This window comes from Ovis canadensis, chromosome 24, assembly GCF_042477335.2.
Source record: "Ovis canadensis isolate MfBH-ARS-UI-01 breed Bighorn chromosome 24, ARS-UI_OviCan_v2, whole genome shotgun sequence".
Lineage (NCBI taxonomy): Eukaryota > Metazoa > Chordata > Mammalia > Artiodactyla > Bovidae > Ovis > Ovis canadensis.
Window position 1 is genome coordinate 45862977 of NC_091268.1, and position 26076 is coordinate 45889052.

The 26076-nt window shown below is 40.8% G+C and overlaps 1 protein-coding gene across 2 annotated transcripts in view; it reads right to left on the minus strand.

The window, feature by feature from the left end:
* Nucleotides 1–26076, minus strand: part of AUTS2 (activator of transcription and developmental regulator AUTS2) — a 1204224-nt gene that overhangs the window by 893921 nt on the left and 284227 nt on the right. For both annotated transcript variants that reach the window (XM_069570963.1, XM_069570962.1), the window contains exon 2: nt 14498–14710. In XM_069570963.1, the coding sequence (XP_069427064.1) occupies nt 14498–14710 (213 nt within the window). The remainder of the gene's footprint in view (nt 1–14497; nt 14711–26076) is intronic.

Consider the following 26076-nt stretch of genomic DNA (forward strand, 5'->3'; position numbering starts at 1 on the left):
CCTAAATACCTACACAGATACTCCTTTTAAATATTTTAGAGTATCTGAAGTTCTATTTGCATAGAAAATTACTGTCTACCTCCAGTAAACAGAAACAACAAAAAGTGAGATATTTTCTGCTTTGTGCAGATTAGCAGAAAGAGCTCCGTCTTTGGACAAAAATATGATGTTTGCATACCAAGAGATTCAGTGCAAGAAGTTACAATCAGGTTAGTAACTACAGCAAAACCATTCCTAGAAAACATACCTATTTGTGTGGCTATCTCAAAAACATGGCAGTTTCTGGAAACACTGGCGCTCCATTAAGATTTTAATGAAATTATTGTGCCAAGGAATTCCCAGTAACTTGCACCAGAAGTCAAAGTGTGAGAATGCCAAAGCTTTTATTTGTAAAAGTAAGAACCCAAGAGAACAGATAACACAGCACTGTTTCTAACAGCTACTAATGCCTTCAGCAGGATAGAGCATTATTCTCAAGAGTTTCTTAGAAGGCTGAAGGAGATGGTGTGGTGGGAAAGAAACAACTGTCAAGAACTTCAGTAGGTAAGTCTGGAGTTATTCATTCTCTAGGAGATGCTCAACCATGTCTCCCTCTGAACTGCACTTAATGCACCAGTCTCAGCCTCACTTATCCTGAGCATTCTCCACAAGGTCAGGATTGCTCTACCAAGCTGTAAACCCATCAAGGGCAGAGGTATTATGGTTATACATCCTTTCTGCTGTATCAGAGTCTGTTATGTAACGTCTGCATACAAAGAATGCTCAGTCAATGATTGCTGAAAGAGCAACTATGGGGAGAATGAATTAATTAGGCCTCATAAAATAGAGATAACATCAAACTATTTCCTAAAGTCAAAATATTTTAGACAGAGGGCATGTGGGACAATAATTTTACAGTGCAAAGACATGCTATTCAAGCCTTGATACTAAAAATAGTTTGTACTTTTATGGTAAAAGAGGAGAACCTCACACAAAATATTTGCATGTAAAACAGGACTCAGTTAATTCTGCCTCACTCCTACTCACCATCCCCTCCGTCTCTTCTGCATGTCTAGCCTCTTTCAGATTATCTCTGAAAAATGGAAGGCAGCGAGTTCCCTGGGCCAGCTTTTCCTGGCTGCAGCAGCAATTTCACTAAGTTGATGGCCAGGACACTGGGATGACAGACTGCTGCTACATTCCATGGGAGAACAGCAGACACCATCCGCCAGAAGGGCAGTGATTTCTTGGATTAAATTTTGGCCTGGTATGTATCTGCTGATCATCAGTATCTTATTTTACATTCATATCCCCAGAGAGGGAAAACAAAGGTCATATTGCACTGCTTTTTTTTTTCCCCCTTTTGTAAGCAATTAACATTGGAATGCAACAAGAGCACATATTAGCAATGCCATCAATTGGAAAAATAATTATCATTCCAACCTCCAATCATTCAAGTTTTAATTTATGACGCACCTTCTTCTACATGCTAGGCAATGTGCTACAAACACAATGGTAGAGAAAATGGCTATGGTATTTTGCTTCAGGAGAGCTTGGAGTCCAGCAGAAGGGGCAGAAAGAAAACTACAGAATGTAAAAATCTATCATCATAAACCATGCTAAGTGTTAGGAAACTAAAAAGGTGAGTGCAAAGGAGAATGGACTAAGGGCAGAGCCTGGAGTGAACATTACGTCAGAAAAGGCCTCTCTGAGAAGCTGACATTTCAACTCAGGCTGAAAGGACTAGAAGGAGCCCACCATGCAAAGAGCAGTGGGAAGAGCACTTCAGGCTGGAAGAACAGCTTGCGTAAGGTACCTGAGGTGGGAGAGAACCAGACATGTTGGTGGAAATGAGGGAAGGACAGAGGGATAGGACCCAGGGGGCAAGACATGAAGCTGAAGACAGTGAGCTGGTGAGCCAGGCACGAGAGCCCACAGGCGTCTGAATTTTAACCTGAAGACACTGAGAGACCACAGAGTGGATTCATATCTGGGAATAACATGATAAATGTAGATTTTTTAAAGTTCACGTTGGTTGTGATATAGAGAATAGATTCCAAGGGCTCAACACTAGAAATGGGAAGCAAGGAAGGCACCTTAGGTTTTCCAGGCAGGGACATCCTTGAAACAGGTTTCAAGGCTTCTACTTGCCTACAGGCCAAACAAGCCTGGGCCCCTTGTCATGACTCAGACTAATGTCCTCAGGTAGCCTGACTTTAGGTGGGGAGAAGGACATGTATTCAGCCAACTCTAAAGCAAGGTACAAAATGGAAAAGATCAAAAGTGAATTAGAGTAAGCGTAAATCCTAGTTTTCCAGGAAGTCCTGATTTACGCTTATTATTACAGGGTAATTATTAATATTGATCCCTTTCACTCTCAGAAATGTCCTACATTATAGGTGATAAATTTTTGGGTCACCCTAGTTATAAACAAAGAAAAGATCATAAAAGCTTTAAGTAAGAAGTAGATTTGCAGTCATCACTGAAGACAAATAGCACTACTGAAGAAGGCCATTCCAGAGGAAGGGGACAGCATAGGCTGTTCTTAGCAGAGGGGAGGAAACACAGGGTTCATGCAAACAACAGCAACTGCAGCCAGTCTGGAGTTTATGTAGGGCTGGGAGAGAAACAAGACAGGAAAGGTATCTTAGATCCAACTTAGGACCCAGAAGGCCTGCACTAAGGGGGCTTTGATTTTATTTCACTGGCTACGCAGAGTCACTGAAGCTTTTAAACAAGAGACTACAACAACCATGAGCAAAACAGTGCTGAACTATGCTAAGAAGCCAAAGGATGAAGGGATGTGGTCTCTTCAGTTGTGTCTGACTCTTTGCGACCCCATGAACTGGAGCCTGCCAGGCTCCTCTGTCCGTGGGGTTTTCCAGGCAAGAACACTGAAGTAGGTTGCCATTTCCTCCTCCAGGGGATCTTCCTGACACAGGGATGGAATCCAGGTCTCTTACGTCTCTTGCATTGTCAGGCAGGTTCTTTACCACTAGCACCACCTGGGAAGCCCCAGGAAAGGTGATCAGCATAAATGTTGAGAGGAAAGGACCAACATGATCAAGGGAGCAAGAATCCAAGTGGCAAAGGCATTCTGTAACTCTGAGAGCAAATCTAGGTGGTTTCCCATACAATCCTGACTGGGTTGAGAAGCAAGCAAGAAACTTTGGAGGGAAGGAGACAGTGAGATGAAAGTCAAAAAGCTGAAAGTCTAACCTGAAGGCAAACTCCAAGATAGAAAAGGAGGGAGCAAGATGGGCCAGCAGGTTTAAGAATGGAAACAACCTAGATGTCCATCAGCAGATGAATGGATAAGAAAGCTGTGGTACATATACACAATGGAGTATTACTCAGCCGTAAAAAAGAATTCATTTGAATCAGTTCTGATGAGATGGATGAAACTGGAGCCGATTATACAGAGTGAAGTAAGCCAGAAAGAAAAACACCAATACAGTATACTAACACATATATATGGAATTTAGGAAGATGGCAATGACGACCCTGTATGCAAGACAGGGAAAGAGACACAGATGTGTATAACGGACCTTTGGACTCAGAGGGAGAGGGAGAGGGTGGGATGATTTGGGAGAATGACATTCTAACATGTATACTATCATGTAAGAATTGAATCGCCAGTCTATGTCTGACGCAGGATGCAGCATGCTTGGGGCTGGTGCACGGGGATGACCCAGAGAGATGTTATGGGGAGGGAGGGGGGAGGGGGGTTCATGTTTGGGAATGCATGTAAGAATTAAAGATACTAAAATTTAAAAAATAAAAAACTTAAAAAAAAAAAGAAAGAAAAGGCAGAGAAGAGCGGGGTCAGGATCATCACAGTAAAGTTTTTTTAAACTCCATATCCTTCTCTCTTGATATTCTGGTGTGTCAGTCCGTTTCCTCACTCTGGCTAGAGAACCAAGGGTAGATGGCTTAGACTCCCTACATGATCCCAGTCTATCCCCCTTAACACACAGCTACATAACCGAAGCCCTGACTGCCTCACCATAATCCTCCCTGCGCCACGTTCATGTGAGAAATACAGATTTTAGAGTTTTAATCCGAGGAGGCAGGAGGCAGGTGATGATAAATTATGCACATGGGCTGCTTGAGTTTCAGAAAGCACCATTCAACTCAGCCTTCTAGCAACGTGAGCTGGGCCCATGACCCAGCTTTATGTGTCACCCAAGAGGCAGGGGCTCTTCTCACCACCCTCATTATGTCTTAGGGAAATTTGATGACAGCATTTTCTTTTACATCAGAAAGTCCTTATTAATAGTCTTATTCATACAGTGTGATAATTTCATTAGCAACTGTTCAGGGATCATTTTGCACTCATCTCCGGGGAAATAGCATTTGTAGTCTCATAGCAATGCATTAAAAATAAATGCTATCTACTGTTGACACACCTCAGGCAATTGTTAAATCCTAAGTATAGGTTTTGCTACTGAAACAAAATTTCTTCCGAGGGCTTTCGTTCTGCTTGGTTTTAGAAGGAAAATATTTTCTTTTGAATTTGTGAACCCCAAACCAAAAGTTCAAGTATAACACTTTATTATGTCCAATCTTTCTTACTAATGAAGAAAATACTTAATGCTCTTCAGGCACAACTGATAGAGAGGCAGTATTTTCAGATTTCATTCCCATCTGCCCCTTCAATACCACCACCAAATACCACTGATTTTTATAATACGGAAGATTTTAAAACTTGTAAACCTTAAGAGCAAAATACCACTGTCGTGCTGAAAAAAGAAAGCAGTAAGTGGAACCTAAAAGGAACTTCCCTGGCAGTAGTGGTTAAGACTTCATGTTTCCACTGCAAGGGGCACCGGTTTGATCCCTGGTCAGGGAACTAAGATCCTCCATGCTGTGAGGTACGGCAACAAAAAAAAAAAAAAAGAAGAAGAAGAAGAGGAGAAGGAGGAGAAAATTTTAAAAAGAGTAGTGAATAAACTCCAGTTACCAGATGTATAAAAATCTGTGTTCTTGATTTCAGGGAGGTGGCGGATTTAAGGCAAGAAGAATACAACATAACTCTGCTACTGAGACTACATTCTAGTACAGCTATCAAAAAGTAGGCATTTGGAAAACACTAACTTACTGTCATGTAATGTCTATAGTATTTAGAATTAATATTTCTTTTTTCCAATAAAATTTTGAAAGAGAACTCAATTAGTAAATATGCAGAACGAGAATACGGTCCTAGTATGGATAAAATTATTTAGAAGAGGATATGGTTTTAAAAACTTTAAGATCTGTTACAAGTTTTCCAAATAGCACAGTAATTTCTCTTTTATACAAATTTATAAAAAGAACACGATTCAGTTTACTAAAATTATGTCTCTTGCAGCTCCTATATTGGGGTTGCTTGAGGAACTTGCTGCCATACTGTGATCCCCACCCCAAAGACAGGTGCCACCAGAGGTGATGACTAGAAATCTGCAAAAGCCCCAGGGTTGTTCTGGCAAAGGTAGTCCAAAGACCATCCTATGAGCAACTTTATTCTGTATGTTCCCATCCACAAAATGCAGCTACTTGCTTCTCAATCTAATTCCAGCCAATTTCAGCCTCTCAGACATCACTGTCAATTAGGACCATCCAGCCTTGCACCACATAATTTCAAGATGTGTGACACGGGTGTTTCCTGAGCAGTCACAGGTGCACAACGGTCACAGAATGACAGGTGACAACAGTGTCATGGTAGGCAGCGGCTCGGGAGAAGTGGAAACTTCTGCAGAGTCGAGATCACTGAATGGGGTCAAGTGTTCCCATAGGTCGCATGGCAGAGCTCGTCAGGCTCCTGAAAGATGCCAGGTGGGCCTGGATAGGACTTCCCTGAGTTTGAGAGTCACTGTGGCTCCACTCCCGTGTGTGTATGTCTTCATAATGACCAGCACGAGGACACACACTCCTAGGTGTGAAAATACCTTGAACTCCTGCAAGAATTCTGTTACATCTGCCTGGTATAAAATCATCATCAAGAGGCAAAACGCTCCAGAGTTAATTTAGAATACCCAAATAGGTTCTTTAAAACATCATTAGGGTACAGCAGTAACTCAAGTGCATTAAAACAGTTGGGTTCCTGTGGCAAGCCAGGTCTAATGGGACTGAGGGTTAAATACAGCAAGGGGTGTGTCATCAAGGTCCCCTTAGCCCCTCAGGGATTCTCTAACAGCAGTATCAGCCCTACTCAAATAAAGTATATAATTCAGATGGTTTTGTCTCACAGCATTCACTGAAATGTTCGGGGAGAGCTAAGAAGAATGCAGTAATGTTGTATCTATCTTCATATTTAATTAAAAAGAGAGCTAACAGCACTTCCAAGAGGGAGGTCATTCCTTGCTCAGCACAAGATTTCTCTGTGCAAAGCTATTTTGAGAATGGGCAATAAAACAATTCTTCACATAAACACTTACAAAAGCTACCATTTCAGAAATGCTACTGACGCTTTAGCTAATAACCCCAAAGATGAGGTACAAATGACAATCCTGCAGCTGGAGGCAGCCATAAGAAAATCAACAACATCACCTACTGTCAAAGTCCAATCAAATCCTCCATCTTCCTCTTCTTTCACTGAGCCTGGAGGCCTCAATTGCCTTCAACAGAATTGTATGATAGGAAAAGGTTTACAGGAAGAAAAGTTGTATGCAATACCTGGAATAAAATACCTCAAAGTTCAAGAGATGAGATCATCATTTTCTTCTGCACAGTAACTATATGGACAGCAGAGGAAGAAAGAAGGAAAATATCCTACAAAAAACCAACAGTGATTACTACAAGATGTTAGCGGATTTAAAGTAAGAACCTTACATGGTTATACACATTTAAAGTGAACCATACGAAGGTGCGCCCCGGGCAGATGGCTTGGTTTCCAGCCCAGTGAATGCACATTTGGCTCTCTGGGCAGGATGAGGCATTCAGCTCTGCCTGTGGGTACATACTGAATCTTCAAACGCACCTTCAGCTTTTCCTTCTTGGAAAAACAATTACAAACCGGGCCTTAAAATATCCAACAGTTCTAACATTTACCACATCGCATTGCCTGGGCCTGCCTTAAAGCCCACCCACAATTTCATTTTCAATTAGCAGCTCCTCGAAAGGCAGTAATGAAAGCAGTTGCTAAAGAGCATTCAGATGTCACTGAAAGACTGCAAACCCAAACTGTAAATAGCACATTGTGAGTCTCCTGTCACCACCATCAACTCCCACGGGAATCCTGCAACACGTGGCTATCACCACCATCTGTTCAGCTCCCCACCGACACCACTGCAAACCACGCAGCCACCCACCCACTCCTGCCTCCCACTCAATACCTGTCATGTATAGACTTGTGTGGAGATGGGACGGCTTTAAGTGGAGATTAGAATGCAGAACACATGGAGGCTTATTTCACCTTTTGAAGCTAAGATCTGGTCACATACAGACAACGTTGTATCTTCAGAAGAGGGAAAAGTATACATTAACCCAGAAAGGCAGTTTTAATATAAAGAAAGGAATGGAGGCTGTCTACCCTCATCAACTATCAGAAGGGGAGTGACTAAGTCCTATAAAGGGAAAAACATGCTGTGTCACACTTCGATCACCAGTTTTGTAAGAATTTCCAACAGGTACAATGGAGCACCATTTCCATCAACACCCATGTCACTCTTCTAACAATATACAGAATATTTAAACAGCCCTTAACAAAGTTCCACGCACACATACGTATAACAAACTCTTACTTTGGGATTAGTGAAGCCCACTGTTTTATGAAACAATTTCCATAGGTTTCAGGATCACTCAAGCTAAATTACTGCCCATTCTATCAACGGCAGTTCCTTTTCCAATTCAGTCTATTTTCTTTCTATGGGTTTTATTTTATGAGGTCGGTAGTCAATGTGCTATGTCATTTTTAGTTGATTTTTACTAAATTTTAATTAAGAGTTATATATGTCACTTGGGATAAAATTTATTACTGGCCACTTCACTTCAAACATCTGTCTCACTGAAGTCAAGTGACATTTATGCTCCCTCTTAGCAACATGCTAAGAGGACTTTCCTGATGGCTCAGACAGTAAAGAATCTGCTTGCAATGAAAAAGACCCAGGTTTGATCCCTAGGTTTGATCCCCTGGAGAAATGAATGGCTACCCACTCCAGTACTCTTGCTTGCAGAATTTCATGGACAAAGGAGCCTGGTGAGCTACAATCCATGGGGTCACAAAGAGTCGGACACGAGTGAGTGGCTAACACTTTAGCAACATGCAGAGGTGATGAGACTATATCCCAGACCACAACAGAAGTAGTAATTTTATTGGAGTACAGTTGCTTTACAATGTTGTGCTAGTTTCTACTGTACAACAAAGTGGATCAGCTATATATCCCCTCTTATTTTAAAGTCTGTGTCTATCTGGGGAGACCAAATCCCAAGCTGGGTAATGGGTACATGGATGTTCATTTTATCATTATCTCTGTTTCTGTGTTTGTTTGAAACTTTCTATAATACAAAGTAAGTAAATCCATAGAGCAAGAGTTTGATGCTAATAAGACTGAAGTACAAAACCTATGTCAAACTATGCCAAAGCACATCTAAGTTTATAGATATTAAAACAGGTAATGGAATCTTAATGGAGGCAGAAGTGAAATGGTTAAACTTGAGAGCTCTGACTGTATAGCAAATAAATAAAACAGAAATATAGGACCCTCCCCCCCCAAAAAAATTGAAGTAGTCAAAAGACACAAAACAAAAATCCAAGAACTCACAGAATAAACTCACTGCTTCTAAATGCCCAAGAGAAAAAAAGAAAAGAAAAAAAAAAAACCCTTTATACAGTTTGCTGTTGTAATAGTTTGAGGTTCCTAAACACCAAACAAAAACATCCAATATAAAATACAACTAATTCTGAAAAGAGACCAGCCTGAGTTGGAGACTCCCCAAAAACCAGATGTTAAAAACTGGCATCTTATCCTTATTTCAAGTCAATCAAGATTCCAAAAGTAATTACAAGCCAGTCTCCTCCCAACTCTTACTCCCAGTCTTATATGTTTTTATTCTCATTTCTGTAGTTTGGGCAAAGAAAAAACAGTTGTGCGCAACTTTGATGCATTGCAAGGTAAAAATGAATTTTCTTTAATATCTACTTTTGTAACCTTGACATGACTATACTTTTTTTAAAAGCAAATGAAATCCCACTTAACACATTAAACTTGAAACTCCAAAGCATGAAGTAAAAATGATTTAACTGCAGCTCACATTTCTTGATACCAGCTCAATATACCTTCAGTCATTTAACTATTATAACAAATGTATTTATGAAAGAGCACCTAGCAAAGTTCGTGTCTTTTCATTACTAAGGTATAATACCTAATTACATTAGTGTTTCAAATGCTCTGATTTCCAGAACCCTGTAGGCCCTAGAGTCAAGCTGGATAAATACCTGTATGATTTCAGCTTGGGTTTCCACTCAGAACTAATCAGCAGGTCTTCAGCAATGTGACTTGAACTGGATCTGTTTAATCAAAGCTTTCCATTATAAATCTTCCTTTGCAAGTGCATTTCTGCTAATAACAAATGTCATGTCACCAAGAAGTCTTCCAACAATCTGAGTTCACTGAGATAAAGGATCTACCTATAGTAGTAAATGCTCTCAAAGGTGAACAGTGTGGGCAAGACCTATGCTTCATCAGGTGGGTACAATATCAGCTGGTGGCTTGAGTCTACTGGGCCCTTGACCAACACAACCACTTCAAATAAGGCGAACATGCAATGCCAATACACAAAGCAGACACAGCCACCACATGAAGCTCTAATTCTAAAGACTTGGCACTGGAATCAATCCCTTCTCTTCCTAGAAATCAGTATACATCTACAGCAGTATCTACAATGTCAGCTATTAATCCTCTACCAAGTTTGACTCCACCATAACAGATTTTCAAAGAAAGGAGAAAATTTTCATTCCTTACAAGCCAAACCTACCGAGATCAACCTGTATAAACATATATAAACCATGTAAGACATTCCCACACAAGCCATTCTCACCAGCAAGGTTAGAGTCTTAACTGTTGGGCTCCTGAAATATTCCCAAATCTCTTTATTTTTCTTCCAAAGTGTTCACCTACTGCTAGAAGCAATCTCAATAGGTTGCTTCTCTCTGGGAAATTCTGTCCTTAGATGAATCACTTTTGGGAACTTAAAATTCAATTAGGAGGGAGACTCTGGGATTTATTTTGATGATCCATCCTGGTATCTGTCTGTTAGAAAAGTTCATATAACCTAAAAATTCCTTCTAGTTGATTTAGGCCTATTTCTTCTAGTTCAGTTCATACTAGAGAGAGAGAGGACAGACTAATGGACTAAATGGAGATTTAGAAATATTCACTCAGAGCCCAATCTGAGAGTTCTCTGAACCCTTATCAACTTTTCACTATCGCTTCTCTATTTTTAAAACCCCCTGGCTCTCAGTGTTTTCAACGACAAAGTATTAAAATTTTAAAGCATCCCCTGTAGTCTGGAGGTCAGACATACTGAAAGAAAACTAAACTCAGAGCCCTTAGAGGAGTTAAGTTTTCCCAAAGATTAGCTTCTGCAGAAGTTAAGACTTGGTTGGAAAGTTTGGCAGCCCATGATTTCGTTGTGTTCTTTGGTAGTTTCCCAATTAACGGAGTAAAGATTCTTATGCAGAGGACCTATCAACCTCTGTTTTGATTTTCCCACTCCTAAGTCAAATTGGGGGAGGGGGGACCTACCATACCCTTATTAGTAAGAGCCAAAACTTTGTAATATAATGTCTGAGTACTCACACCATAAGCAAATAATTCTGCATAGGTTTTCAAATTTGCCTATAAAATTCAAAGTTTTATATATATATATATAATTCAAAATTTCAAAGTTTTCAAATTTGCCATATAAAAAAGTGGAACCCTTTTATAAGACAGCTGCTAGCTCAGTATCTTCTAAGTCAGTATGTATTTATATTTAAAAACATAACCCAACAGGTAAGTTCCACTGGGGTAGCTAAGTGCTAGTTAAAAACACTTTAACAGTTTGGAAAAATTTCATGACAAGTGAGGTTTTTAATCAGGCAAGAGAAGGAAAAGGGGGTTTAATTTCAGAACTACACATGTCTTTTAAAAAAAAGTATGTACTTGCATTCTCACAATAAAAAGATTAGTTGCCTTGAATGAAGTTTCAGGAAAATAAAACACCTTTTATTTTCTCTGCACTGAGGAGTAACATCTTCCCACAGTTACGGAAAGCTGCACATTAAGTTCCTTGCTTAGGGAGTACCAATTCCTAGTAAGATTCAAATCTAATCCACTGTCACCAAGTCAAAACTAAAGAATAAATTTTCACCTCCTGCTGCTCTCTTTCATCTGTGGCTCTTGCAATTTTATCACTCCCTCAATCGGAGGCATTGAACAACAATCCATTAATTCAGAAATTCTCCTCAAGGCCCACTTCCATCTCAAGGTCCCCTCGTAGCTAAAACAGTTGAGATGTGGCTACTTTATCTGAAAAGAGGTAATGGTGGGGTGGTGGAAGTAACTGTGATGTGCACAGACATCTGGCACGGCAGGATAGCAGTCTCAGACATTCTTAGCACAAGTTATGGAACATCTACTGTAACCATTATACGCATCTGTGTGTCACCTTTTACCGAGGATCACAAAACAGACAGCACTTACCTGGGCTGATATACCAGGAACGCATCTCTCTCTCCCCTTAATATTTTCACAGATCCAATCAGTTACAGACGTCAAAATTAAATTACTTTCAAGCCTACAATGGTATTCCATTACAGGTTTTAGCAACACTATATATTCACTATCTTTGTGTTATTCAAACACTAAGAAGAATCACAGGACTGAGAAATCTTCTACTCTAAAACTCTCATTTTACAGATGGGCAGCAACAGACAGTGCTTTGCTCAGGGGTAAATAATAGCACATATGATACTGCTGCTGCTGCTGCTGCTGCTGCTAAGTCACTTCAGTCGTGTCCAACTCTGTGCGACCCCACAGACGGCAGCCCATCAGGCTCCCCGTCCCTGGGATTCTCCAGGCAAGAACAGTGGAGTGGGTTGCCATTTCCTTCTCCAGTGCATCAAAGTGAAAAGTGAAAGTGAAGTCACTCAGTCGTGTCCGACTCTTAGTGACCCCATGGGCTACAGAAAACACCACTTGTTTTTAAAACTCTTACACAGGCCCAAAATACAGTTCATTCTTTTCTTCTCTCTGATTCATAAAAAGTGAGTCAGACTAACTGCTTTTCAAATATTTCCCCTGAAACAAGGATAGCTTTGATTTCAAACACCATTAGTACCAGAAGATTGATCATTAAGACCAAAAAGCTACTCAAATTTGAGACAGACGAGTCCTAGCCGTCTTGTAAGATCACAGACTCTTTCAACTAGAGGACAAAGTAGAAAGAAGAATTTTGAGGAAGGAGAACAGAAAAGTCAGATCAAGCTTGGAAGTAAGAGAGTCAAGGATAAGGAACCACAGCTCTGTGAGGACTCAGAATTAAACTGATCTCTTGCCTGAAAGGATAAGAAGCCCTCCTCCCACCCTGTAGGAGGGAGGCCCTCCTGGAGAGGCAGTGGCCACAGGACGATCTCTGCACATTGGAAAACCCACTTTTTCCACACAGCTCACAGGGAGAGGCTTGGTCTGCGAGTCACAAATAACACAGGCACATTATCTTTTACAGAACTTAGACCTCACCCCACTTTCTGACCAAATATATATATATATATTTTTTTTTTTTAATTTTCATCCAAATTGTCTATCCTCACTGTACTTGGGAGTTTATCCTATTTTCTTCTTGAGCTTTCACAGTCCATTTCTATAACCACAATGCCTCCCTCTGACTAAACCAACCCATGAACTTTCTAAAAATACTTGTAGATTCCCTGCACCCCATGACCTGGAGTCCTTATATCAACCACAGGAAACACAATATCAATAAAAACAGAGCAGGGCAGAGAAATCTAGGTCTAAACCCTGGCTCTGTCCCTCACAGCTAAGTGGCCTCAGACAAGTCACTTTATTTCTTTACCCCCAGTGTTCTTATCTGTAAAGTAACCATAATATCATATCATCTCCTCACCAGGGTTGTTGTGAAAATTATAGATCATACTACAGAAACTCCTTCACTGAGTGATAATCGTGCTATGTATTAGACAAATGTTAGTAATTACTTTTATAACTCCAATCTGGTAATTTATTTGATGACAAAGAAAAACTGCCAAATGTGTTAGAATCAGGGACACTTTCCTGAGATCCTCCTGAGTCCATGCTGAAATCCATCACTCCATGTATTTTCTCAGAAGTTTACCCAGCAAGTTCAACTCTAACACCAAACTGCTCACTAAATCTTTTAGAGAGTTTCATTTTTTCCAAACTTTTAACTAAAATTCATCACCAGAAAAATGTTCTTGATTCTTTATAAGAATGATTTTCAACTGGCTTGACCATTATCAAATAGGAAATTTCTAAGACTACAAACTTCTGTGCCAAAATGCCTAGTGATTCTGATTCTTCAGTTCTAAAGTGAAGCCAGGAATATGTTTAATAAGGCTCATGATATGATTCTAATCATCTCTGATGTTTTAGAACCACTGATTTGTATGATCCTAGATCTTCTCACTCTGCAGAGAAACATCTGCAAACTAGAAATTACCTGTTCAGCTTCTAATTAGCAGCACCTGCTCTGTGAACCACGCTCCCTCTGCTTCCTTCAAGAGACAGTCAGTCTCACCCCATAGTCCCTCCAAAAACAAACAAAACACACCCAGGACACAGGTAACTTGGCAGGTGCTAAAGCCTCTGGATTTGTGCTGAAAAAACTGCTATAAACAGCTTCGCTTCTCATTATTAATCTATCTCATGTGGGGATTTCCACAGGCAGAAGGGTTCCCCAAATGCCAAGAGCTGAATTTTCTTGTGGATCATTGAAACCTAATTATTAAACAGCCCGGTAAGCTCTACCACCAGGCTTTCATACAAGCGGCAGATCGCAAAAGCAGTTCTGAATTATGGGCTGTGGAGGACACCTTAAAAAACCTCATTTCTTCACCACTGCTCTCCCACATGCCACAGTATTTGAGCTTCACTAGAAAATACAAATCTTAGGCAGGGTCCCCTGCCTGAATACAGACAACCATTTTTAGCAATTCAGGACCTTGATACACACAGTGCGTATATCAGATCTGCCCATTTCCTTTCCTCTACCCAAGACGATCTCTCCCTGCAAGCCAGTCTACCTGGACCATCACCAAGACTTCCATCAGTCTGCCTTCAATGCCAATAGCATGAGCATCAGTCTCTGTTACACAGAGCACATGTGACTGAAAGGTACCATGCTAAGTTTCAAAGTGCTTGGTTTTGGAATATTCTTTGAGAAGCAAACACATGGCTCTGCAGGGCAGCCCTCCAGCACCCACCAGGGATCTCCTCTCCATCTGTTAGGAAGAACCACAGACAAGTAGGCACCTGAGGAAGAGCAGCCACAGGACGGAACAAGCCCTAAGCATCCTCACCTGTCTGAGCCCCTTCGGCATTTTCTTTCTCTTCCCGAGGTGCTGGCAGAGGTTGCGGTCATTTTCTCGGTCTGAGCTGTAGTGGTGTGGGTGGCTGAGTCGGCTCTTCTTGGAGTGAAAGGACAGGCCGTTGGTAAGTGCTTCTCGTTTCTTCTTGGTCAGAGGGGTCTGGCGTTTCTCCACGCGTTCCTGAGGCTTAAGTGCTACATCTTTCTGTAGGAAAAAAAAAGAGAAGGAAAGGGAAGTGGTGGTTACATAGGTAGCTAGCGTCACACCCAAAATAGAGACTAAATGGGGTTACTAGAAGGGAGCCAGGTAAAGGCAAGAAAGTGGGATATGAGACTACCTGAAACTAAACCCAATTTTTCTGAATCCCTAATGCCACATATGTATCCTTTCTAATCTTGTTGGGGAATGGGGGTGGGGAACCCAGCAAAACACAAAGTATCTGTCCATTAGAAGTGGTTTCACTGCTGCCTGGGAGAGCAGCTTTCCATTTGATTCTGCTCTGGGTCCAGCACACACTATTCCCCTAGCAGGCTTAATACACTCGCTTCTCAAAATGGTACACCAACTATTTTTCAGAAGGAGTACTAAGTGCATACACGATGCAAAAACATCAGCACAAGTCTGAACATACCAGGAGGGCCTGGTGGAGGTGAGCCAGAGAGAAAGAAACTCAACTCACAAGATTAAAATATGTCCTTAGTGCTTTATATTTTTACCCCAAGTTCCTCTTACCCCGAGTTCCTTAATTCCCAACTCCTTTGCAAAATATGTAACAACCATATCACCAAGATCAACAGCAACTTGTCATTTGTTCCTGGCTGTGACCGGGGGAGGGGAGAGGGTGGGAAAAGGGTAATGGATTTTCTAGACTAGGGGACGGCACCTGTAGGAACTACAGACAAGTGTTCCAAGTCACAGGACACAGGTGAGCTCTGTGCCTGCAGGAAGGTCAAGGCATCCTGAGAAGCTGAAGACCTGGGTTCTGATGCTGACATTATTCACTATGAAACTCAGAGTAAGCTCCTGCAACTCTGAGCCCATGTGGAAAATGGGCTCAGATACAATCAAAGTCCTGTCAACCCCATTTAGTCCTGTCAAAGTCCTTTAGAACTCTGAGAAATATACACATTAAGCAATAAAATTAAAACGATTTGGTATTCAATCATTTGTTCATGAGTGAACATGTTCCTGGGGTTTCCCAGGTGGCTCAGTGGTAAAGAATTTGCCTACCAATACAGGAGACACAGAAGACTCGGATTCTGTCCTTGGGTCAGGAAGATACACTGGAGGAGGAAATGACAACCCACTCCAGTATTCTTGCCTAGGAAATTCCATGGAGAGAGGACCTGGTGGGCCACAGTTCACAGGGTTGCAGAGTCGGACACGACTGAGTGACTAAGCATGCACAGACGGATATGTTCCTCCTTACACTGAAAATGTTCCTTCCTGGAGCCTTATCTGCACACAATTTCTCAGTTTCTATGATCCTGAACATACATTTAAAACTACAGTAAGATCAAAACAAAAATTCTCCTTTATCCATTTCTCATTCTCAAAATACTACTCTCTCTTTCCTTCACAGCGAACATTCTTGGAGGCAATTATCTCTTCTACATCTTCCCAATATCTCCATACTCCCGAACTAACACACACTGTGCTCCTTGACGTCTTCCCCAGTTTAGCCATGGCCATATTTAGGGACCTTGGACTTGTAACATCTGCTTTGCCTAGCCCTCAAAAGCCCTCTCTTCCATATTCCTCCCTTTTCTAGTTGAAGGACACCCCCCTCCCAGTGTTGCCAGTTAAAGGAGAACATTTGGTGATGCAAAGCAATGTTCTCAGGGCTCCACTCGTTCAACAAATATTTTTTGTGCACCCTTTATATGCCAAGTACAAACTCAGCACTACCCTACAGGCGCAGAGAGAACAACTGTGTGGGGCAAAAAGACTCCAAGCTCATGGAGTTTAGTAATTAGGGGACAAATTATCAAATCACTAATCAAATCACACAAACAGGTAATTGCAAACTAAGCTGTTTTAAAAGAAAGATCACAGATGCCACAATAGGGGGAAGTGGTCTGTCTGGAGGAGGGGTGCCGTGGCTGAGATGACTGCCACTTGACCTAGATCTGAAAGTCTGGGCACAGAGAACAGCTTGTGCAAAGGCCCTGAGGCAGCTGGTAGCATGATTCCCCGAAAGAATGAGGTCAGGTACTAAGCACCAGTAACCCCAGTGCTTCACTTACAGAACCTGGCAAATAACAGATGGTCAAATTAATGCTTGCTAAATAAGCAAGACCACTAGCTAATGTATCCAAATCTATCAACTACAACAGTGATTTAAATACTATCTTTACAAGCTGCCTCTGACACAGAGTGAGTGAAGCAAGCCAGGAATGCTGATAGGAACAGAAAACCAAGGAACCTGGATAAGCAGGCACTGGTGGCACACAAGAAGAATCACAGAAAACAGCAGGAAGTCCCAGAGAAGGGGAAGGGCCTAATCTTTGGGGCAAGATGATACCTAACATTGGGACTTCCCTGGTGGAACGGTGGATAAGAATCCATCTGCCAATGCAGGGGACAGGTGTTCAATCTCTGGTTCAGGAAGATTCCACCTGCGGCACAGCAACTAAGCCCATGGGCCAAAACTACTAAAGCTTACAAGCCAAGAGCCTGTGCTCTGCAACAAGGGAAGTCCGGCAACAGGAAGCCTGCACACTGAAAGAATGAGAAAGCCCCTGCTTGCCGCAACTAGAAAAGCCCATGCAAAGTGATCAAGGCCCAGCATAGCCAAAAATAAATAAGATTTCTTTAAAAATATCAAAGACAACAATCTTCTAAGGCAAATGAGTGGTTTCTAGTTTAACCTCCAGCTGCTACCACTGCAGATGGTTTACCCTCTACCATTGGAGAGGCAACTCTCCGAAGACAATGAGAATGTGGTGAGGAAGTGTTTAGGGGACAAGCTGAGATCAAAGTAAGTGCACGAAGCCATTGATCCCAGTCTCAGAGCTTTGCACACAACGCCTAACACATGGCAAATATTCAATAAATGTCTGCTATGCTGTCCAGGGTCCACTACCACAACCAGCTATGTCAGACATCTGCTCAATACTTGGCCTCACATTTAACGAATTTGGGGCTTTCCCAGGTGGCGCTAATGGTAAGGAACCTGCCTGCCAATGCAGGAGACATTAGAGACACTGGTTTGATCCCTGAGTTGGGAAGATCCCCTGGAGAAGGAAATGACAACCCACTCCAGTACTCCTGCCTGGAGAATCCCATGGACAGAGGAGCCTGGCAGGCTAAACAGTCCAAGTGGTCACAAAGAGTAGGACAGGACTGAATCAACTTAGCACTCATGTAACCAATTCAGTCAGCTCTCATGAGAAAACACTCAGGTATAATGGCAACACTAGCCAAAGCAGGCAGGCGAGTCCCACCACCAACTGCTTCTATATAATATGATTAAATTGCACCACTTCTGAAGGTAATACATAAGCTCCCACAGGCTGAATAAAAATGCCGTTCTCTGTCACACAGCCCACCTACTGCCCTACATCATTTGGGTGTGGAGTATCGGATTAATAAACAAATTATATTTAATAATGTATCAGCTGTGCTTTTTTTGAAAAAATTATGCCATTCTCTTTGGAAACGAAATCTTTCTTCATACTGAAGGTGCTCCAAAGTATATTGAAAATTATGTGCAATTCCATACAAATGTGAATTAATATTTATGAGTATAGTATAATTTTTTTCTAAATCCATTTTATTTTCATGCAGCATATTAATCAAGGCATTCTCACTGCACCACAGAATAGCTGCACAGAGCAAATGGACCCCATGCCGTGACATTAGCTTCTAAGAGACCTGCTGAAGTCTTAGCAGCAGCAGCACAATCATCTCAGCTCCAATTAACATTGAAATTTTAAACTATGCAGGCCGTGTGAGGGGAAGAGGGGAAGAAAGAGAGCTTCAGGATGTATACTGAGGAGGTAGCTTGGAGTATAGTTGCTATACTACAGAAGAAATGAAGTCTTTTAAAAAGCTTTTATTATGTAAAAGGTTTTAAAAGATTATCTTCAGAGAATACCTTTACTGTTTCAAAAATTCAGGTTTATTTATAAATTACTATATAGATACTTTGGAACAGTTCCTGAAAAGAAACAGGCTGTTATTTATTTATTTCCTCTACAAACCTATCCTGACTCTTTGCTATGTATGAAGTAAAATAATCACTTAACATCTCAACAGCTATCTTGGGGGTGAAATGAAAATAAAACCTGTCCATTTTAAGCAATGAGACTCAAAGTCAAATCGATTATACGCTACTCACCTTTCAACATTCTAAAGAGTTGAACACATGGTTACATACATGTGTATGTGTGTATACATCCATCCACCAACAAATTATCAGCAACTAATTTAAGTATTTCCTTAAAGAAACTTGGGCAGCCTATAAAGTACTGCTTCAATATAAAAAGACAGATTGTCTGGTGCATCAAATAACTTTTTAGGATCGATGAATGGCAATTTTCAAAGGCCTGTTGAGCCATTAGTCTACCATGGTTCCCAAAGAAAATTAATGTCTATCAGAAATATTTACAGTGGCTTTTTAAAATAAGATGACTCTGCCTCATACTCAGCAAGGGGAAGCATTTACAAGGGAAGAGGACAGAAGGATAAAGAAAAGATCTGGGGGAAATGCTTTAAGGCATTCATCTGATAATCTCAGAAGACAGAGAAGCCTGGCAGGCTACAGTCCATAGGGTCACAAAGAGTCGGACACAACTGATGCGACTGAGTAAACACACACAAGAAGAAGCAAGAAAGCCAGCCAGCCAACAACAGAAGGCTAGGCTGTGAGGTAAGAAGATTTACACATACTTGCTGGCAATAGAGGGGGTAAGTGCACAAGCTATGTACAACAGACAGGAAGAGGTTTCGTGAACAGCTGAAATTATGTGATTTTTAGGTCACTGGTGATGGAGGGCAGGGTCACGGCACTGCACATGCTGAGAGGCAGGCTCAGAGGCCGACTAACAATGGCGATTTCCTTCGACACTCAGCCTTTCTTCTTGGTGATAGAAAGGTGATCTTGCTCTTGACTTTCCCTTCTCCCAAATTACAACCTTCCACCAAAGGCTTCCTCTGCCACTCTTGAATTTCAAAATGAGATGGTTTGGTGTGCAAACTAAGGGAGAGCGAGAAATTGCACAGGGAAAACTGTGCAGGCTGCAGGGCTCCATTTGCTGATTACAGATGGAGCCAGAGGAAAGAGAAAATAAGGCCACAATTTGCCTATCGTGCATGAAATAGATCTTAGAAAGAGAGCCTCTCTGATTTTCCCAACCTAAACTGAGGGCTGCCTGTCACTTACAAATACAAGTGCCTGTATGTGCCCAAATGTACGTACATGTGTAAGAGGGGTGTAATCTGAGCAGAACCTCTTCAATTAGTTACTCGATCTTGGGGGCTTGCAAAGAAAATAAGAGAGAAGCCAGGAGAAAAAGAAAACACGCTTTCTTTGCCACCACCTTATTGGCTGGCTGTGTGCTGTCATTTTAGTCTGTCAAGTCCTTTGTTGGTTTATTATGTTGCACTTGTACTTGCTTTTGAATGGCTTTACAAACACCGATTGCATCACTTTAGTGCAAAAAAAAAAAAAAGAGTTTGCAGTGATAATAAGTGAAAATTAAAGAAACAAGACATAACAGCTCTTTTAAAATTTATCTCTACATGGATATGTTCATACTAGGCCCTGACTTTGGACTTCTGAACAAATGAGACTTACAAACCCACTTTTAGGGCCTAAACTTCTGTAGCAAATGAGCAAAGCAGACACTATAGGGATTTACAAAATAATCAGTAAAATAATCAATATGGCATTCAAAAATTAACCTCTCATGTTCATCACTTTTTTTTTGTTTTTATTTTTTAATTAATTTATTTAAATTGGAGGCTAATTATTTTACAGTATTGTAGTGGTTCTTGACATACATTGACATGAATCAGCCATGGATGTACATGTGCCCCCCTATCCTGAATCCCTCTCCCACCTCCCTCCCCATGCCATTCTTTAGGGTTGTCCCAGTGCACTGGGCTTGAGTGCCTTGTTTCATGCATCGAACCTGGACTGGAGATCTACTTCACATATGGTAATATACAAACTTCAATGCTATCCTCTCAAATCATCCCCCCTCACCTTCTCACACAGAGTCTAAAAGTCTGTTCTTTATATCTGTGTCTCTTTTGCTGTCTTGCATATAGGGTCATAGTTACCATCTTTCTAAATTTCATATATATGCATTAATATACTATATTGGTGTTTTTCTTTCTGGCTTACTTCACTCTGTATAATAGGCCCCAGTTTCATCCACCTCATTAGAACTGCTTCAAATGCATTCTTTTTAATAGCTGAGTAATATTTCATTGTGTATATGTACCACAGCTTTCTTATCCATTCATCTGCTGATGGACATCTAGGTTGCTTCCACATCCTAGCTATTATAAACAGTGTGACAATGAACAATGGGGTACACATGCCTCTCTCAATTCTGGTTTCCTCAGTGTGTATGCTCAGCAGCAGGGCTGCTAGATTGTACGGCAGTTCTACTTCCAGTGCTTTAAGGAATCTCCACACTGTTCTCCATAGTGGCTGTACTAGTTTGCATTCCCACCAACAGTATAAGATGGTTCCTTTCTCTCCACACCCTCTCCAACATTTACTGTTTATAGACTTTTTGATAGCAGCCATTCTGACCGGCATAACATGGTACCTCACTGCGGTTTTGACTTGCATTTCTCTGATAATGAGTGATGTTGAGCATCTTTTCATGTGTTTGTTCAGTTCAGTTCAGTTCAATCACTCAGTTGTGTCCAACTCTCTGAGACCCCATGAATCGCAGCACGCCAGGCCTCCCTGTCCATCACCAACTCCCAGAGTTCACTCAAACTCATGTCCATTGAGTCGGTGATGCCATCTAGCCATCTCATCCTCTGTCCTCCACTTCTCCTCCTGCCCCCAATCCCCCCCAGCATCAGAGTCTTTTCCAATGAGTCAACTCTTTGCATGAGGTGGCCAAATTATTGGAGTTTCAGCTTCAGCACCAGTCCTTCCAAAGAATACCTAGGACTGATCTCCTTCAGAATGGACTGGTTGGATCTCCTTACAGTCCAAGGGACTCTCAAGAGTCTACTCCAACACCACACTTCAAAAGCATCAATTCTTAGGCACTCAGCTTTCTTCACAGTCCAACTCTCACATCCATACATGACCACTGGAAAAACCATAGCCTTGACTAGATGGACCTTTGTTGGCAAAGTAATGTCTCTGCTTTTCAATATGCTATCTAGCTTGCTCATAACTTTTCTTTCAAGGAGTAGGGGTCTTTTAATTTCATGGCTGCAGTCACCATCTGCAGTGATTGTGGAGCCCCAAAAAATACAGTCTGACACTGTATCCACTGTTTCCCCATCGATTTCCCATGAAGTGATGGGACCAGATACCATGATCTTCGTTTTCTAAATGTTGAGCTTTAAGCAAACTTTTTCACTCTCCTCTTTCACTTTCATCAAGAGGCTCTTTAGTTCTTCTTCACTTTTCTGCCATAAGGGTGGTATCATCTGCATATCTGAGGTTACTGATATTTCTCCCGGCAATCTTGATTCCAGCTTGTGTTTCTTCCAGCCCAGCATTTCTCATGATGTACTCTGCATAGAAGTTAAATAAGCAGGGTGACAATATACAGCCTTGATGTACTCCTTTTCCTATTTGGAACCAGTCTGTTGTTCCATGTCCAGTTCTAACCGTTGCTTCCTGACCTGCATATAGCTTTCTCAAGAGGCAGGTCAGGTGGTCTGGTATTCCCATCTCTTGAAGAATTTTCCACAGTTTATTGTGATCCATACAGTCAAAGGCTTTGGCATAGTCAAGAAAGCAGAAATAGATGTTTTTCTGGAACTCTCTTGCTTTTTCCATGATCCAGCAGATGTTGGCAATTTGATCTGTGTTTGTTAGCCATCTGTATATCTTCTTTGGAGAAAAATCTGTTTAATTCTGTGGCCAATTTTTTGATTGGGTCGTTTATTTTTCTGAAATTGAGCTACATGAGCTGCCTGTGTATTTCTGAGATTAATTCTTAGTCAGTTGCTTCATCTGCTATTATTTTCTCCCATTTTGAAGTCTGTCTTTTCACCTTGCTTACAGTTTCTTTCATTGTGCAAAAGATTTTAAGTTTAATTAGGTACCATTTGTTTATTTTTGCTTTTATTTCCATTGCTCTGGGTGGGGGGGTGGGTCATAGAGGATCCTGCTGTGACTTATGTCAGAGTGTTCTGCCTATGTTTTCCTCTAGGAGTTTTATAGTTTCTGGTCTTACATTTAGATCTTTAATCCATTTTGAGTTTATTTTTGTGTATGGTGTTAGAAAGTGTTCTAGTTTCAGTCTTCTACAGGTGGTTGACCAGTTTCCCCAGCACCACTTGTTAAAGAGATTGTCTTTTCTCTATTGTATATTCTTGTCTCCTTTGTCAAAGATAAGGTGGCCATTGGTGCATGGATTTACCTCTTGGCTTTCTATTTTGTTCCATTGATCTATATTTCTGTCTTTGTGCCAGTACCATACTCTCTTGATAACTGTAGCTTTGTAGTACAGTCTGAAGTCAGGAAGGTTGATTCCTTCAGTTCCATTCTTCTTTCTGAAGACTGCTTTGGCTGTTTGAGGTTTTTTGTATTTCCATACAAATTGTGAAATTATTTGTTCTAGTTCTGTGAAAAATACCACTGGTAGCTTGATAGGGATTGCACTGAATCTATAGATTGTGTTGGGTAGTATATTCATTTTCACTATATTGATTCTTTTGATCCATGAATATGATATATTTTTCCATCTATTTGTGTCATCTTTGATTTCTTTCATCAGTGGTTTATAGTTTTCTATATATAGGTCTTTTGTTTCTTCAGGTAGATTTATTCCTAAGTATATGGATAGGGAGGCCTGGCGTGCTGCGATTCATGGGGTCACAAAGAGTCGAACACGACTGAGCTACTGAACTGAACTGATTCCTAAGTATTTTATTCTTTTCGTTGCAATGGTGAATGGAATTGTTTCCTTAATTTCTCCGTTTTCTCATTGTTAGTGTACAGGAATGCAAGGGATTTCTGTGTGTTAATGTTATATCCTGCAACTTTACTATAGTCATTGATTACCTCTAGTAATTTTGTAGTGGTGTATGTTTAGGGTTTTCTATGTAGAGGATCATGTCATCTGCAAACAGTGAGAATTTTATGTGTTCTTTCCCAATCTGGATTCCTTTTATTTCTTTTTCTTCTCTGAATGCTGTGGTTAAAACTTCCAAACCTATGTTGAATAGTAGTGGTGAGAGTGGACACCCTTTTCCAGGGAAATGCTTTCAGTTTTTCACCATTCAGGATAATGTTTGCTGTGGGTTTATCATATATGGCTTTTATTATTTTGAGGTATGTTCCTTCTATGCCTGCTTTCTGGAGGGTTTTTATCATAAATAGATGTTGAATTTTGTCAAAGGCTTTCTCTGCATCTATTGAAATAATCATATGGTTTTTATCTTTCAATTTGTTAATGTGGTGTGTATCACACTGCTTCATTTGCGAATACTGAAGAATCCTTGCATCCCTGGGATAAAGCTTACTTGGTCATGATGTATGATCTTTTTAATATGTTGTCAGATTCTGTTTGCTAGAATTTTGTTGAGGATTTTTGCATCTAAGTTCATCAATGATATTGGCCTGTAGTTTTCTTTTTTGTGTGGCAGCTTTGTCTGGTTTTGGTATTAGGGTAATGCTGGCCTCACAAAATGAGTTTGGCAGTTTACCTTCCTCTGCAATTTTTTGGAAGAGTTTGAGTAGGATAGGTATTAGCTATTCTCTAAAGTTTTGGTAGAATTCACCTGTGAAGCCGTCTGGTCCTGGGACTTTGTTTGTTGGAAGATTTTTTATTACAATTTTGATTTCCATGCTTGTGATGGGTCTGTTAAGGTTTTCTATTTCTTCCCAGTTCAGTTTTGGAAGGTTATACTTTTCTAAGAATTCGTCCATTTCTTCCAAGTTGTCCACTTTATCGTCATATAGTTGCTAATAATAGTCTCTTATGATCCTTTGTATTTCTGTGTTGTCTGTTGTGATTTCTCCATTTTCATTTCTAATTTTGTTGATTTGATTCTTTTTTCTCAATGCGTCTGGCTAATGGTTTGTCTATTTATCTTCTCAAAGAACCAGCTTTTAGTTTTGTTGACTATTGCTATAGGCTCTTTTGTTTCTTTTTCATTTATTTCTGCCCTAACCTTTATGATTTCTTTCCCTCTACTAACCCTGGGGTTCTTCATTTCTTGATTTAGGTGTAAAGTTAGGTTATTTATTTGAGTTTTCTCTCATTTCTTGAGGAAAGCTTGTACTGCTATGAACCTTCCCCTTAGCACTGCTTTTACTGAATCCCATAGGCTTTGGTTTGTCGTGTTTTCATTTTCATTTGTTTCTATGCATATTTTAATTTCTTTTTTTTTATTTCTTCTGCAATTTGTTGGTTATTCAGAAGTGTGTTGTTTAGCCTCCATATGTTTGGATTTTTAAGTTTTTTTTTCCTGTAGTTTACATATGATCTTACCACACTGTGACCAGAAAAGATACTTGAAATGATTTCAATTTTTTTTTACTTTACGAAAGCTAGATCATGGCATCCAGTCCCATCACTTCATGGGAAATAGATGGGGAAACAGTAGAAACAGTGTCAGACTTTATTTTGGGGGGCTCCAAAATCACTGCAGATGGTGACTGCAGCCATGAAATTAAAAGACGCTTCCTCCTTGGAAGAAAAGTTATGACCAACCTAGGTAGCATATTCAAAAGCAGAGACATTACTTTGCCGACTAAGGTCCGTGTAGTCAAGGCTATGGTTTTTCCAGTGGTCATGTATGGATGTGAGAGTTGGACTGTGAAGAAGGCTGAGCACCGAAGAATTGATGCTTTTGAACTGTGGTGTTGGAGAAGACTCTTGAGAGTCCCTTGTTCTACAAGGAGATCCAACCAGTCCATTCTGAAGGAGACCAGCCCTGGGATTTCTTTGGAAGGAATGATGCTAAAGCTGAAGCTCCAGGACTTTGGCCACCTCATGCAGAGAGGTGACTCACTGGAAAAGACTCTGATGCTGGAGGGATTGGGGGCAGGAGGAGAAGGGGACGACAGAGGATGAGATGGCTGGATGGCATTACAGACTCAATGGACGTGAGTCTGAGTGAACTTCAGGAGATGGTGATGGACAGGGAGGCCTGGCGTGCTGCGATTCATGGGGTCGCAAAGAGTCGGACACGACTGAGTGACTGAACTGAACTGAACTGAACTGAAGGCTAGATTTATGGCCCAGGATGTGATCTATCCTGGAGAATGTTCCATGTGCACTTGAGAAAAAGGTGAAATTCATTGTTTTGGGGTAAAATGTCCTATAGATTTCAATTAGGTCTAACTGGTCCACTGTATCATTTAAAGTTTGCACTTCCTTGCTAATTTTCTGTTTGGTTAATCTATCTAT